The sequence below is a fragment of the Cotesia glomerata genome, linkage group LG4 (genome assembly GCF_020080835.1).
Source record: "Cotesia glomerata isolate CgM1 linkage group LG4, MPM_Cglom_v2.3, whole genome shotgun sequence".
Taxonomy (NCBI): Eukaryota; Metazoa; Arthropoda; class Insecta; order Hymenoptera; family Braconidae; genus Cotesia; species Cotesia glomerata.
This window is the reverse complement of record NC_058161.1, coordinates 11,634,876-11,651,587: the sequence shown is the minus strand read 5'-3', so window position 1 is coordinate 11,651,587 and position 16,712 is coordinate 11,634,876. Positions and strand designations below refer to the sequence as shown.

Here is a 16,712-nt window from a genome sequence, read left to right as displayed (position 1 = left end):
AAAAGTCATAATAGAAAATCGACGCGAGCGGGAAGTCGGAATGCTCACCCGTTTTTTAAGAAACGCACCAGGACTTAGACGCGCTGCTTTAAAAGCTCTCAGAATTTCAAAAATTGATAGGCTTGCACTGAATCTGCTACAGACTCCACTAAGCAAGTAATTTGAGACTTGAATAGGTTTTACTAAAATTTTAGGCTGGCCCATCTTTTACAAAACGCGTCAGTCCGTTGACGCGCTAACTCTTAGCTCCCAGAACTCTAAAAATTCGTAGGCTTGCACTAAATCAGCTGCAGATTCCACTAAGAGTCAAATAGGACGCCTGATTAGGTTTTATTTAATTTTTAAGCTTGCCCGTTTTTCAAAAAACGGGCGTACCGTAAACGCGCTGCCTTTCAAACTCCCAGAACTCTAAAAATTTGTAGGCTTGCGCTAAATCAGCTGCAAACCCCACTGAGAGTCAAAGATAAGGCTTGAATAGGTTTTACATCATTTTTAAGCTTGACCGTTTTTCAAAAAACGCGCCAAGCCTTAAAGACGCTGCTTCTAAAGCTCCTAGAGCTCCGAAATTTTGTAAGCATGCACTAAATCACTTTGTCGTATCCTGAGTATTTTTTTTACTAAAAATTAAAATTTTTCTATGGTATATAATTATGGGCCTGATGGGTCCATAATTCCGTTCCTCTCGACGACGTCAATAACACAGATTAACATTTTGACTTATTATGTGCCTATTTCCCCTTAATTTTCCTGAAGAGGTTGTAATTATTGACTTGGGGATGCCCTTTGAATACCCGAGCTTCATACTTTCTTGCTATCATAATCATTTATGCGTGCGAGTTTCACTCCGTTCAATTTTTTTTCTTTGCTATTTAGCATACATATATCGCCATCTATTGATTTTTATAGAAACTTACGTACTAATATCCTATGTCGATAAGAGTTTCGTTCGGGATTTTGCTCTTCGGGATTATAAGCCTTACCCATCGCTTAAACTTACCCTGATAGCCACCTTAACCGCAATTTGACCGTAAGTTATTCGTTAACTTATAGGTAATCTACGGCCGCATTCTGAAAGCATTTTGATTGTATGAGTTGCTGAGCAAGGATTACCTTTAACTTTCCTTTAAGTTGGCGACAACCAGCGGTAAGATCTATAGATATGGTAGTTTGTGAAAATTGGGAGTTTGTTTTTAACAGTGGATAACTTACCTGTATAAGGTGTATGTTTAGTAGGACAAAGAGATCTCTATTGTTATCGGTATTACAAAAATATCACTAGGTGGCGCTGCATACATTAAAAAATTATACACCAAAACAATTTAAAATAATTTTCAAAATATAAATTTTTATTAAATATTATTATAAAATAATTTTATACATAAAACAACATGACAATAATATACTATAACAATATAAATATATTTTAAGTGACTCTTCCTCTTTATTGTTATGAACTTTGTCCTCCGCCTCCATTTTCATCTTCATTCCCTTTGTCCTCATTCTTGCCGTCTTCATTCCTTACTTCCTCCTCCTCCTCTTCCTCCTCGTTATCACTTCCCGGAGCCCATGCATTTTGGAAAAATTCAGCGTCACTTAATCTTTTTTTTTTTAGCGTTATTTTCACCATTCACAGTCTTTCTTTTTCGTTGATCAACTCTGGAGTACGCGGCCTTCAATGCTTTCTGAGTGGCCAACTTATATTCTTCATCTGTCATCTCCGGATACATATTTTGAAGAGCGTCTAAAAAGAGAAAATTAAAAGCAAGTTAATATTCCTTGAAGGACAAAGAAATTAAAAATTTTAATAATTAATGGGTACGGATACCAACGTCGTAAATCGTACGTTATTCGTAAACGGAATATTTGTTTTTTAGAACTTTTTCTGCCATTCTGGCCTTCCCATACTACATCGGTCAGAAGGTCATCTGTCATCAGCCGGTTACCTCGCAGAATCTCCCTTACATTCTCGGTAACATTGGTTCTTCTGTTGAATGAATCCAACCATTTTCTCTGCGAAAATAAATAATATCAAGATAAACTACAAATATAAAATAAATAAATAAAGTAATCGTAACTATTTCTTTCATCACTAATTCTCATGCAAATAATAATACTTTCTTGTTCAGTTTTTTGGGTCGAATTATTAACAATTACTGATTGAATACACAATTTATTTGGTATTTTAATGATTCAAGATCATAAAAATTTCATTATTGCTCATTTTTAACTTGAAAATTTAAAAATATTGTTTAAACATTTAAACATTTCGAATACTCAATACGAAAATGTCATAAATTATATGGGTCTTATTAGTAAATCGACTTTTTACTTTTTTTTTCACAATTTTGCATTTATGAAATTCTCCGGATCATAAATACTCATTGGAAAGTATTGACAACCGGTCTCACTAGAATAATTTTAATTTTATCGTTTCTCGATACTTTTCAATCAGTATTTTTAACCAAGGTAATTTCATTAATCATTAACCAATTTTTCTCGTTCCTCCTCCGAACACATCATATTTTTTTAGTTCTTTGAAGTTTTTAAAAGGGATGAAAGCAGGCTTCTGAAATACCGTACTGGGAGCAGTCAACTGAAATGTCTTCACCGTTTGTTCCAAATCTCTGCAGAAAAAAATGTAAGGCCCCAGTGTTGAATTTTAAAATTACTGGCAGAAATTTTAATTTTTCATTAATTTAATTACTGGATAAAAATTTTTTATTCATATCAATCTAAGACTTACTTTAAACGTTGAACATTATCATCGATTTTTTGGTTCTGCGCTCTGAAATTTTTAAACAAAACGAATTTATCAGTAGACACATTCTAAACATATATTACTTCTATCAATATAAAAAATCAGATGAATAATTATTTTTTGCTGCAAAAAATGTACATTGAACTGGCATATACGGCTAGTTCCAAAACCTGTGAGCTTGAATATCGGAAAAAGTTACATGCATGATATACAACATTACGACTTTTAATGTTTTCAACAAATACTTACGTCACTTTTGAATCTAAGGATTGTAAAATCTGATGAATCCCTTATAGCATTCCTAGAATTTGTGGGCCTTCTTTGGATTGCAAAATCACTTGTTTTGTTTGTGAAGGCATCGGTATGATTTTCTTAACGGGTGTAATATTTACCTCCCGCGCCTTTTTTGGTGATTCATTCTCCTAAAATATAAATAATCGGAAAATAATCATATTATTTCATTACAATAATAGATAATAAATACCTTGTTATGAGGTTTTTTCGCTATTGAATGGCGAGGAGATCGCTCAGGCAATAGACCCATTTTCTTAGCTGCTTCATGACTTATGTCCGGAGTAACTGGACGTGACAATTGACTCTGGTATTAAAAAAATCAATTTATTATAATTATAATTGATTTTATTACTATACTATTATAATTAATATTTTATTTATTAAAAAATTCATTGCAGGTAAGTAAACGTTGAAAATCAGATTTTTTTTCAAGTTAAATATGCGACTTATTTTTGATGAATTTCTCAATCACAGATCTACACAGATGTAACAATTTCTCAAACTACATGATGAAACAGAGGAACACCATATTTTTGTTATTGTAAATATATTACAATAATCATAAATAAAAATTGTAGACATTTGGTACTTGTTTTATTAAAATAAGGACAATTATAATAATCATCATTATCAATGTTATTATTGATATGGTTATTTTTATGGTTATGTAAGTCATGATAATAATTATAAATTTAGTAGCTGTTGTAATCAAACATATTATAAAAAAATTAAAGCACTCAATAATAATAGACATTTGATATTAGCTTTACAAATGCATGCAAACCTTTTGTAATAAAAATACAATGACATTCATAAATGCGGTTTTTGTAAAGATAGAATGTGCATATGTACGATGTGTATGTAATATTCAACAATTATGTAGTAAGAATTACTAACCTTATTCATGTTCGACATGATAATAAAAAATCACACAAAAATTAAGTTATCGGCACTTATTTTTGTTAACGAATAATATTAATTATTTAAAACATTTAGTGTACTACTTGAAATAATGATTCGGTTGTAACCGTGCAACACGTCTCTATCAACAAATCGTGTACAAACATGGCGTCAAGAAAGTGAGTGAGAATAACCATAAAACTAGAGGTGTGGGGAAAACTGCTCGTTTACGGGGTGCTAGAACTATTTGACTCAGCTATTTTTATTTCTTTTTGTCTGTTTCCTAGTTGCGTCGTACATGTGATCGGTTTAAATTTATTTCATTTAAACTTAACTTATAAACAGTTTATAGTTTGACAAATTTTTTATGGTACCTCCATACTCTAAAAAATAATTAAGCTGCAATATTTATTATCAGGTAAAATTTTTTTATGAATATTATAGACACTGTAATTTAATTATTACTATTATTTTTATAGGTTATGTGCGCTGGGTAAATATAACACGTATTTATTGATTATTTAATTCATAACAATAATATAACGTATAACGAAATTTTTAATTCACATTTACGTGTAATTTAATCAAGAAATTATTTATTTTCATAACAAAAAAATGCAAACAATTGATTCAACTACTTAATACGGAACTAAATTATAAAATTTTCATGAAATTTTCCGGTACGATACAAAATTTTTTGATACAGTAAAAAAAATATTTTTCTTATAGTGCAAAAGGGATAATTTGTAATTAAAGTTATTTCAACAATTTAAAATTTAGCAGAAAGAATGTAAGATTATTTATAAGCTGTACATTATGCCTTGTCAAAATTAAAAAACAAAATAAAAATATTTAATGTGATGACTATTCCGCAAGTTGGTTATAATATTCTTTTTTCGGTAGTTTTTGTAATTTGTTACTATTTTAATTTTGTATTTCCTTATATTTATTTATTCATTGGAACAAGGGCTTCAGTGATATTTATTAATCAAATTTTCTTCATTACTTGCAATTCTCATTTCGTATAACTTTCAGGATAAAAATTGTCACCAGAAAATGGATCCAGTAAAATCTTATACAGACTATCGTCTGGGATCTCGGAAATCTTGGGAAGACTTATCTAGCGAACGGAAACGTAAACTCAGGAAACTACACTTCGACTCATTGGATCGTAAATTACTTCTTCATCATAGAAATTTGAATTCAAGTAATAGTGCCTCTAATCCAAATACAGCTTGTTCAGATAGTTTAAATGACAGTCAATCAAATTTAATTTCAAATTGCAGTGATAACCTAAATAATGATGAAACTGCCAGTATTGACGCTATTGAAAGTATTCAACAAAATAATATATTAAATTCACTAATCTCAAATAACCAAATACCTGAAAATGTTACAGCTGATGATAGCTGTTCGTTTGTATCACAAATAACAGATAACTCAATATCTGATGTTTTTGATTTTGCATTAAACTCTCCATTAGAAAATAATGATATTAATAATTTAATGTCAGTCGCTACTTTTAATGAAGTAGAGAACAATTCTGTTCCAAATTTTTGTGATAATAGTAATATTAATTTTAAACAAAATGACAATAATTACAGTTCTGAAACTAATGAAACTTCACAAATTATTAATAAAACAATAGATGAATCTATAAAAACTTATAATAAACCTTCGGAAACTTTATTACAGGAAGAACATTTAAAATTAAATTTATCAAAATGTATAGTTAATCACAAAATTAATCAAGTCCAAGCTAATGCAATATTAAATGTTTTACGGAATTATCCGCTATTAAAATTTCTACCTAAAGACTGTCGATCATTATTAAAGACTCCGCGAGATAAAATAGATATAAAACCTGTTAGTCCGGGAGAATATATGCATCTAGGGTTAGAAGTAATGTTAAAATCAATATTGAATCGCGTATCAATAGAATCAATTCCTTCTGAATTGCTTATTGATTTTAGTACGGATGGAGCAGAATTGAATAAAGAAACATAAATGTGGCCTATTCAATTTCGCGTAATTAATTTAAAGTACGAAAAACCAGAGCTTGCCGGGATTTATATAGGTAAACACAAACCAAATTCTGCATCCGATTTGTTTTTAGATTTTGTCAATGAAATAACTTCAATTAAAAGAAAGGGGGGTATAAATTACAAAAATAATATAATTCCTATTAAACTAAGGTGTTTTATTGCGGATGCTCCAGCTCGTTCATACATTTTAAATCATTACGGTCACAACTCGGAATATCCATGCTCAAAATGTCATATAAAAGGAGTCACGCACATTAGGTCAAAACGATTTCCGGGTATAAATTATGAATTAAGAACGGATAAAGAATATAGATTACTGACAGATGTGGATCACAATAAAGGAAAGTCAGCGATTCATGATCTTTCATTAGATCTAGTACAGCAAGTTCCGTTTGACTATATGCACTTAGTGTGTCTAGGTGTAGTGAAAAAATTAATGGAGTCCTTAGTATTCGGGTCCTGTAAACCAAAGAAATTAGAAAATTTCAAAAAAAAAATTTTGTCAAATCGATTTACAACCCTTCAATTATATTGTCCTCATGAATTTGCTCGAATCCCCCGAGAATTGGATCAATTCAGTAACTTTAAAGCCACCGAATTTAGACAACTGTTATTGTATACATTCATAGTCGTGTTCCGCGGAGTTATAAGTAATGATCAATACGATCACTTCTTATTACTACATTCATCAATGCGGGTATTATTGAATTGTTCATCATCTCCCGAACATGTAGATTTTGCCGATGAAGCTTTAAAAAACTTTGTTCTTCAGGCAGAAGATATTCACGGCTTACAGTTTCTTACCTACAATGCACACGGTGTTTTACATCTTGTTTCAGATTACAAATTATATGGTCCTTTAGATTCTATATCAGCTTTTCCGTATGAGAACCAAATGCCTAAGTTTCGTGATTTTGTCCGAAAACCAAATAAACCACTTCAACAAATTTTTAGAAGAATTCAAGAAGAGTTTCAATTTACTGACACCAAAGAAAATAATTATAAACATTTTAAAGCTCGTAACTCTCATAATTGCGGTCCTATTCCGGGAGCAATTGAAAATTTTTCAATGCAATATGAAAATTTACAAACTCCATCTTTTTTTCTTTCTCTTCAAAACACAGACAACACAATTATAACTCACAGTGGCCAAATTGGTATTATAAAAAATATAATATACTATAACAATCAATATTTTTTAGCTATTTACTTTTTTACAGATTTACAACCACTTTATTCAGTTTCTAATCGACCTTCAACAGATTTTGGAGTATTTTTGTGCACATCCCTTAACGATTCTAAAGCTGTAATCATAACTTATGATGAAGTTCAAAGTAAATGTTATCGGATGCCATTGTGGATCAATAAACCGTTCTTAGATATCAATTCAAATGATGAACAATTAAATAATGCCTATGTTGCTGTAGTCATGTAGTATATACCCTTTTTTAAAACAAAATATTCTCTTTAAAACAATGAAGCCATAAAAATTAATAGTTTCTATAAGTTAATACTCAGTAAATATAGCTAAAACTTCTGATAAAAGTATAAAATTGTTAATTTGTTTATTTTCTACTTTGCGTAACAAATAATTAAGAAATATAATTTTTTTACGTTTAACATATAATCTATCTTTATTACATACTGAAAATTACTTGCAAGTTTGTGATATTCACTGATTTCTTAAATAAATAGTATACATTGGTTATGATAAGCAGATTAAAAAATTTGTTAGTTTTGTTTTAATTATTTAATTTTGTATAAATTGTACTAATAATTGTAAAACTTCGATTCTTAATTTGTATATACATTTTATGTTAGTGTTAAAAATAAATTGAAAAATTTTCAATACTTGTAATTGTTAATTATAATATAAAATATAATTCTTAAAAAATATTTGTATTTCATTGTTTTATCATGTTTCAAAAGTTCCAATGTCTTATAAACTCGGTCGATTATGTTAAATAAAAGTATATTTTTATTTAAAAATATTTAGTTAATAAGTCAAAGACCTTTAAATAAATTCTTGGTTTGTTATTAAAATTAGTATCCTAATATTCAATGATTATATTTATTTCATTATATTTGGATATAAGTTAACTCTTTTACTTCAACATAATTATATAGTCAAAGTATAACAAAAATAATGAATAAGTTTACTCAATAATAAAGAATACAGTTAATTTTGATCAAAAAATTGTTTTTTATTATACAATATACCTGCCTATGTTTTATAGGAATGTTTTTTATCAAAACTTAAATTTTCAACGCTGGTCTAATCCTCACCCTATTCATCAATTTGAATTTTCAAATAATTCTGATGACGGCATTTTCGCAAAGCTTTATTACATATATTTTTTTCTCCCAAACAATATTTATTACAAAATACAATCCTACGAAAGTTTAAGCTTAAGTTTACTTTTTTTTTAAAGCAACTCAATAAAACAACCATTCAATAATAATTTGCCACTTAATTTCTTGGATAACTTAAAACCAATTTCGAAATGAAATTTATATATAATATATTGTCATGAGTTTTCTTCACAACGATTGTAGTTAAGTATATCATAATTTTCTGTAGAAAATTGTTAACAAATTTACTACAATATGTTGCAGAGCAAGACTTACCAATGATTTGCTTTCAGATGACGGCCGTAGATTTATAATAATTTACTGTGTATTTTGAACGTATATTATAGGTAATTTTAGGACAGCAGCGCTTTTCGTCAAGTTGATGCATAACTTTACTGAAATCACTGCACTCTAAGTGGTTGTAGAGTAAGCTGTGGCTATCAGGGTATATTTCGCTCTTAATCTCACATAATCTCTACAATAGTCACACTCATTCATGCATACTTTTCAAATTCAGCGCGGTTTCGGGTATAAGCCTTACCTCGAGCTTCACACTCTGATCAGGAGGCCGCTTGGGGCGACACAGTCGCGTCGAATCTCCGCATTCCTTCAGCTGAGCCAAAATAATTAATAATGATAAAGAAAATTAAAATAAAACAAATAGCCAAACTAGTCTTTTGACATGGGGAATTTTTCCCATGTCACAATATATGTAATATAACCGACCTTGTCATCAGGATATCTGCAAAAGTTTTCGACCGATATTGATGAAACTATGTACACGTATTCTTCGGGTAATTACCTTGAATGAGTTCGAAAATGAGCAAAATCGGTCAATTAGTTTAGAAATGGCGGCTATTTAAAATTTTCAAAATAGTGAAAATCAGGTTTTCGGTTACTTTATTGATGTTTAACTTTTGATTGAAAAGAGATAGCTAATTTTTGAAAAATTCATTAGATAGCTCATAAAATTGCCTTTAGTTTAACGTATATAACATTGACTTTTTGTCCATTATTAGTTATTTTATTCAAGTTAAGAGGTCTATTGAACCATTTTCAGGCAATGTGTAATACATCTAACTTATGAATATTATTCTATCAAAAATTGTCAACAGATCCTAATGAAATTTGGTACATAATTTCCTTAGACAATTAACTCGCATGAGTCCTAAGATAGACAAAATCAATAAATTAGGTTCGAATTAGTAGCATTTCAAAATTGACAAAATAGTGAAAATCACGTTTTTTGTGGCTTCATTGATGAATAACTTTCGATTGAAATAAGATAGCTAATTTTCGAAAAATTCATGTGAAAGCTCATAAAATTTTCGTTGATTTGATGTACATAACATATATCAAATGAAATCTACCTTCCATTTCGGGTGAGGCCGAATGGCATTTTTTTATTTTTAACTTGATGAGGTGCTCCATCTGAGAAATAAAAAATCCTTTTAATAACAGCAAATTTTTCTCTTAAAAAAGAAATCAATTGTTCTTGAAATAAATAAATCAAAACTGTGTCATGTTTAAGGCAATCTGAGATACCAACTAAGCTAAAATGCTTAATAGTATCATTTTCGTTGTAGTAAACCACCATTGGAAATATAGTAGCTTGGTCATTATTTCAATGATAGCTTTGGGCAGCTTCCTGCACAATAAACGCATAGTTTTCTGCAAAGTCAAAAACTACCGCAAATTCGCCACTCTTCAAATTTAATTTCGCATTAGAAAAAAACCGACTTCGTATTTTCACTATAACATCATGTTTTAAAAGTTTCTCAAGTTGCGTCGCTAAGGTATCAATAAAGTCATCGGAATCTGAAATAACGTTTACAAATGGTACATCGATCGGTTGATGTCCACATTTTAAATTCGATTTCATTTACATCAGATTCTTTAAACGATGCATCAAAGTAATTAATGATTTCTTCATTGTTTGAACATCTATTACAACTTCTGAAGAAGCACGATTCCCTTGGATTATTACAAACCGATTTATTCAATTTATAAATTGGTTGAGTTTCCATAATCCAATCAGTATTTCTCGCAAATTTTGGAAAATTACATCCTAAATAAGAAAATGGAATCGTAGTTGTGAGCGCCATCTGCATCGTATAAACTCAATGTTTTAGCGAGCAGTTTGAAATTTTAAATATTTAACAGATAATTATTTTACTATCCCGAATAATCGTATAACACTTAGCGGATATAACGTTTAATTTAATTGTGATTGAACAAAAAATATGCACATCGTGAAAACCATATATTTCGTGTAAAAAACTCTGATCTTTCAGAAAAAAAAGTCAAATTGGATGTACCTTTCATTGGATTTTAAAGGGTCTTATGATGTGTTTATGATAAAATGGATATTTTTATTAAAAAGCTGAGAATTTTTCCCATAAGATAAGATTTATCGTGGATTTTAATAAGAAAGTTTTTCTCATCAGAAAAATTAATAAAAAAGTTAAAAAAAATTTTTCTTCAAAATTTCAAAAAATCATAGCTCCAGAACCGCTGAATATTAAGGGCTGAAACTTGTACACAGTAAAAAAATTTTCGTCAAATTTAACACAAATATTTGTGTTACTGACTGTTTTTACACAAACCAATGTTAATTCAACATTTTAGTGTGTTAAATCAACACATGAGAATGTGAAACTCTACACACTGGAGTTTGTAATATTCTACACAAAAATTTTTACACTTTACACAATGACGAAAAATTTTCTACTGTGTAGGGAATTTTTTTCTTATTATAAAGAATACCTCCACAAATTTTAAACATAATCCGCGAGGGTCGCCCCGTAAAAATGTACTTCTTTGGTGGAATGACCCATATAAACTTTTGAACCATATTTATTTTCTGACTCAGCTCGTCAAGTTAGTCGGAATATAGATAAATTTTTCAAAATTTCCGTCATGAGGACCAATGCGATAGTTAGATTTCTATATGTGAAATCTACTAAAAAAGGAATGGTGACGCCAAACAATTACCGCAGATAATATACTACTTTCAAACATAATTTACCCCACAAAACTTTTTTTTTTTGTAGAAAAATCCTAACGTAGAAAGTAAAGCAGTAAGATAGGGGTGCATAACAATCCGCGGTATTAATTTAGCTACGGGTTTATTGCTTCAATATATAGATACATAAAAGTTAGGACATGAACTGACCGCCCGCAGAGTACCAAAATTTTAACATCTGACTATCAACACATGACGGTAAAGTCAGAGATGCATGTAAGTGATGCGGGATATTTTTTCTTTTTACTTTCATTTCAAAAATTCGACTAGATCAAAAATGTCGTATCGTGAGAAATTAAATTATATGAACGATGATGGTGGCACTGTAAATAGTGCGGGCGTTCTCACGCATTATGTGTATACTCATAGAATTACAGTGACACTTGCGTGGGATATACTCTAATACTTTTTTTCCTCCCATTAAATTGATTGTTGATTTATTATACATTCTTTTACTTTATCGTAAAATTCCATTTTCAGATTCACATCGCTCATAAAATTCATTGATAACAACCGAAAACTCAGTTATAAAATTATTAAAAAAGAAAAAAAAAAACAAAAGGAAATGCATATTGAAACATAAAAAGTATATATAGAGATTATTTTATAAAGTAGCTTTGGTGAGTTATATAAAGGTTGTACAAATGATTTTAGTTTCAGTAAAGCTTCCCCCTTACTGTCGTACAATTATGTTCAATTGAAGCAATTGAGATCAATTAAGTTTAACTCGCTGAATTAGTTGACAAGTCCGGTTAAACTATACACATGAAGATGACTATTCATGCTTTTCTTAACTAACGACAGCTTAAAAACTTTATTTTTATTTTTGTGTACTTTTGAAATGAAATATTTATCGTAATTGTATACTTTTAATATATTCTTAACAAGAATTTATTTTAATTAAATAATGTTCTTAGATCAACTTTAAAATACTAATAACGTTATTGTATTTATTAAACACTATTAGATAATGACGACAAAACAGAAATAATAAACATCGTTGATTGTGATAAAATATTTTTATAATTTATTTTTTACAATAAAATACAATAAAAACGATTGATAACCAATGAGAAATAAATATAACGAGCACACGGCACCAATAGATCCATGTAATAATAAGAGGTGGAGTCAGGTATACTCCTCCTCTTACTCTATTTCTAAGTGGGAGATACTTGTGTGTTGCTATTTCATCTCATAAGCATAATTGCTTTGAATGCACATATGATTTTTGTATCAAACAGAGTTGTTTTTATAACTTTTATATTTAAACTTGAATTGATTAAAACGATAAGAAAGTTCAAATTAATAGAATTTTAATAAATATTAAATATTTCAGCGAGAAAAAAGTACACTCAAATGAAATTTGATCACTGAAGTTGTTATTCCACTCTACAACTATGCACTTAAGCACTAAAATTAAAATTTTGCATATTAACTATAAAATTTGTATGTAGTAAATATAAATCGAGTATTTGATTGAAAAATGTAACACTTTGGATGAATTTTATGCTGTAAACTGAGTGAAGAAACAAGACAGACAATAGCAAATTGCATAAAATCGATGAAAAATCGATAAAAAATAAGAGTAAGAGAGATAGAGCGAGGGTCAGTGCAAGACGCGACCCACCCGGTACTGCAGTCTGGCATCACCGAACCTTCACTTATATCGTGCCTCGGCTAATAACAACCAGTAATGTGATATGATTAGCTTAGTTGAGTTCAGTTTAGTTCGTATTCGTTCAGTTTAGTGGTTCACCAGTAAAATCACATCGAGTTAAAGCCATTTATGCCAGTTAAGTCGCTAACTTATTGTATTCTCTTCCCGTATGTATCGTATAGAACTACAGAGATATAAAAAAGAATCGATCAACCTGATTTTTTCTTCTTGGTATACTCCTACAATGCGATTAATTGTTAAGTTTTATGGGATTTATACTAATTCTCAATGGCCTTTTTGATAAAACTTACTGTCATTTAATATATATGCTTTTGAAATGGATAACTCTTATAGCTTAATTAACAGTTATCAAATTAATATATACATCCATCCATAGATAAATATGAAGAGAATGGGGGTAGTTTGATTGAACCAATTCGAGGCAATTCCTGACGATTACTTGCTTTCATTGAGGCAGTCTTCACTCCAGTACTCGACATCAGTAGCAGGCTGTCCGTCGTCCACACTAGATGGTCTTTATCATAATTATTAGAGCTTATTATTTACAAGAAATCACGATTCTATAAAACAAATGCACACCTCTTTAATGATATTCTGATACAATAATTTATTTCGTAAATTGGGGTTCGAGAAATAATTTTAAAAGTAAGTATTGTCAATGCTACCAAGCCGAAAAACCACAAAATAATAATTCACAATAAAAGAAAAGCAAGTATAGGGCTAAGAAGAAATCTCTCTTGTTTGTTCCCAGCAATGGTAGGCAGTATCATACCCGTATATCTTTTGATATCGCTAGCCTTTCGTGCTTTGGACTCATCTTTACAAGCTATTCTCATTGGCCAATCATTCATTCGACATCGTGGGCGGTGCCACAAACCATCCTTTAAATATAAATGTGTGTGAGTGTAGTATCATTAGCTCAGTTCTCTCAGTTCGGACGACTGACCGTGCTGTAAGCTTGACAAGCTCATCAGTCGTTTACCAAGGTCTATCATATCTAGTTCATTTCGTTAACACTGCTTAAAATTAATCGAAATTGATCATAACTAACAATAATTGATCGCAATTGGTTGAGATTTTATTACCGCGTTGACCTAAAACGAATTTACCGAATAATCGTAATTAAGTATTTTTATATTTTTGCATGACGGTATTAAATAAATAATTGTTTTTATTTCTATAAAGCATAAATTACGCATTTATATTACATATAAATTAAGTGAGCTTTTACTTATATGAATCTGGTTGATTATACTCAAGAGTTGATTTGTTTGGATTATCTGTGAATCAAGAGTTGAACCTTTCAACAGCACTTCGTTTCATTTTTGTTCCAATTAATAGATTGAACTGAGAATAACAAATTATTTAGCAAGATTATGGACGGTGCCCCTTTTGACGACCAACTATTTTCTGATTTTGGTGGCCGCACTGGTTCTGGAGTGCATAGTATTCAAGTGATGTTAGGATTACATGGAACACCTCATACTGCAGATCTTATACCACCAGGTGGTCATTTACACAAACTTGACTCATCCGACGGCTCACCTTCTCATCATCAGAACCCTCATCATCTTCAATCAATACAGCAACAACAATCGCAGCAACAGCAACAACCGCAACAACAACAGCAGCAACAACAACAAAAAGAGCTCAAGGATCTTGAACTCACTGGAATTTATTCACCTTCAACACAAACTCCAGATGTTACCACATCAACTACCGCTTCACCAACGTCTAGTTCTATAGCTCTGCAACAAAATCTTCATTTAAACAATACACTTAAGCGGAAGTCCGATGATTCAATTAATTCAATAGCACATGGTGAGAAAATACGAATTGCTTCAATGAATTATATTATAAATTTTTTTTTTTTTTTTTCATCGAAATTGACGTCAAAATTACTTTTAGTTACAAGCGATTCTCAACCTCCTAAGAAAGATTCAAAAAAGAAAGCTGACAACAATGGAATTAAAAAAAAGAAAACAAGGTATATTTAAATTCAGTATAATCCGTTAGATTTTTTTGAACAACACACTGAATCATAAAACTAAAAAAAAACTTTTTTTTTTTTATAGAACAACTTTTACTGCGTATCAATTAGAAGAATTAGAGCGGGCATTTGAACGTGCTCCTTATCCGGATGTATTTGCAAGAGAAGAGCTGGCACTTAAGCTAGCTCTTTCGGAATCACGAGTTCAAGTATGGTTCCAAAACCGTCGAGCCAAATGGCGTAAGAGAGAGCCACCTCGCAAAACTGCAGGGTATATGACCGCCGGTTCAGCAAGTCCTGGGTTAACAGGATCATTTTCTTCATTAAATAATAGCCTCAATCCTTTCACCTCAAGCACAAATGTTGCAACAGCAACACCACCAGATGCCTGGGCTTATTCTCCAGCTTATGACCTCGCGCCTCATCTTAATCTTCTGAGTCCTTCAAATTCACCATATTCAAGTTCCTTCGCAGGCCCAAGTAATAATGGATCTGCATATTCTTACGCGACAATGCTACCACAACACGACACATCACTTTTTTCTGCACCTTCAAATAACACAATGCGTGTTCATCAAGATTATATGACTGCAACTAATAATAGCCCGCCACCAGCTCTAATGCGAGCTGATTACCAAAGTATGGTATCAGCACACTCGCCTCAACACTCAAATCATCTTGGTTCAAGCGGAAATGTTAATTCTATGTCAGAAGATGAGCATCAACAAAACAAACAACTTGAATACGTAGCTGGTCTCAGTCCAACTGACAAATATCATCATGATCAATCAGATTATACGTCTCATCATCATCATCAACAATCTCAAGAATCTTCTCATCAAAAACCAGGATACGGTATATCATCATCACCACCTTCTACTCGTCAAGCTATTAAAGATGAAGTCCTTGTTAAAAGTGAACCTACCGGACAACAAAGTTATGTGCAACTTCCGTCTTTTTTGAATTAACTCGGACCCTCAGGTTCCGAGTTAGATATAACCCATCATCCCAGTAAAACACTCTATTCTGTAATCACTGTTACACTAACGTAAATATAAAATTTTTACGTCCTTATTATTATTATTAAACAGATAGTTAGTTATTTTTAGCCAAAATACCCGATCCAATGTGTAGACGTTATTTAACTTTTTTATTAATTTTTCAACCACAACGTTTCGGTATGAGATCTCATAGCATCCTCAGGTGAAAACTTACAATAATTCAAGCTAAATTTGACATTCAAGAAAATTTTTGTGAGTTGGGGAAAGAAAGGATAAAAGGAAAGGGTTGACCTTATCTAGTGAGAATTTTTCGGTAACCGAAAAAATAATTCGGACAACCCAGACCGGGACTCGAACTCGGATCTTTCGGTTATGCGTCAAAGGCTCTACCGGTTAAGCTATCCGAGAAACTGTCCGTAATTACTATTCAGTCATCTAATACTTTGGCTACTTTGACTGAAAATAACTACTTATCTGTTTGATAAGTAAAAACACCGATCTTCAATTTATATTATATAAATTATTATTATTATTATTATTATCATTATTATTATTTATGCCTTAAAAGCTTTTATTGTACGCTACACTAAAAAAAAAGTTTTCTGTTCGGCACCATCTACTACATTGCAACGAGAATATCATTCCAAGTACAACCCGTATAACTAC

At 30.8% G+C, this 16,712-nt stretch overlaps 2 protein-coding genes and 1 long non-coding RNA gene across 19 annotated transcripts; 2 read left to right on the top strand and 1 right to left on the bottom strand.

The window, feature by feature from the left end:
• Window positions 1-1,704: 1,704 nt before the first annotated feature.
• LOC123263179 lies at window positions 1,705-3,201 on the bottom strand. Of its 3 annotated transcripts, none has more exons than XR_006509116.1 (5): window positions 3,008-3,201; window positions 2,744-2,785; window positions 2,488-2,668; window positions 1,830-2,010; window positions 1,705-1,741 (listed from the first exon to the last, which is right to left on the bottom strand). It is a non-coding gene; the product is annotated as an uncharacterized LOC123263179 (long non-coding RNA). The 3 variants fall into 3 exon arrangements; XR_006509115.1 differs by having other exon boundaries at window positions 2,488-2,624; XR_006509114.1 differs by lacking the exon at window positions 2,488-2,668 and having other exon boundaries at window positions 3,008-3,200.
• An 861-nt stretch (window positions 3,202-4,062) lies between these two features.
• On the top strand, window positions 4,063-7,694 carry LOC123263177 (probable serine/threonine-protein kinase dyrk1). 12 transcript variants are annotated; one of them, XM_044725727.1, is made up of 4 exons: window positions 4,063-4,370; window positions 4,432-4,445; window positions 4,988-7,154; window positions 7,200-7,682. In XM_044725727.1, the coding sequence occupies exons 3-4, from the start codon at window positions 5,960-5,962 to the stop codon at window positions 7,430-7,432; spliced, it is 1,428 nt and encodes a 475-aa protein (XP_044581662.1). In that variant the 5' UTR covers window positions 4,063-4,370; window positions 4,432-4,445; window positions 4,988-5,959; the 3' UTR covers window positions 7,433-7,682. The 12 variants fall into 12 exon arrangements, with proteins under 12 accessions (XP_044581662.1, XP_044581663.1, XP_044581658.1 ...); XM_044725728.1 differs by having other exon boundaries at window positions 7,218-7,680; XM_044725723.1 differs by having other exon boundaries at window positions 4,988-7,682.
• Window positions 7,695-13,012: 5,318 nt separating this feature from the next.
• On the top strand, window positions 13,013-16,133 carry LOC123263038 (retinal homeobox protein Rx-B). Of its 4 annotated transcripts, none has more exons than XM_044725560.1 (6): window positions 13,013-13,169; window positions 13,432-13,700; window positions 13,807-13,811; window positions 14,397-14,876; window positions 14,964-15,042; window positions 15,131-16,133. In XM_044725560.1, the coding sequence occupies exons 4-6, from the start codon at window positions 14,432-14,434 to the stop codon at window positions 16,011-16,013; spliced, it is 1,407 nt and encodes a 468-aa protein (XP_044581495.1). In that variant the 5' UTR covers window positions 13,013-13,169; window positions 13,432-13,700; window positions 13,807-13,811; window positions 14,397-14,431; the 3' UTR covers window positions 16,014-16,133. The 4 variants fall into 4 exon arrangements, with proteins under 4 accessions (XP_044581495.1, XP_044581494.1, XP_044581496.1 ...); XM_044725559.1 differs by having other exon boundaries at window positions 13,807-13,954; XM_044725561.1 differs by lacking the exon at window positions 13,807-13,811.
• Window positions 16,134-16,712: the final 579 nt, after the last annotated feature.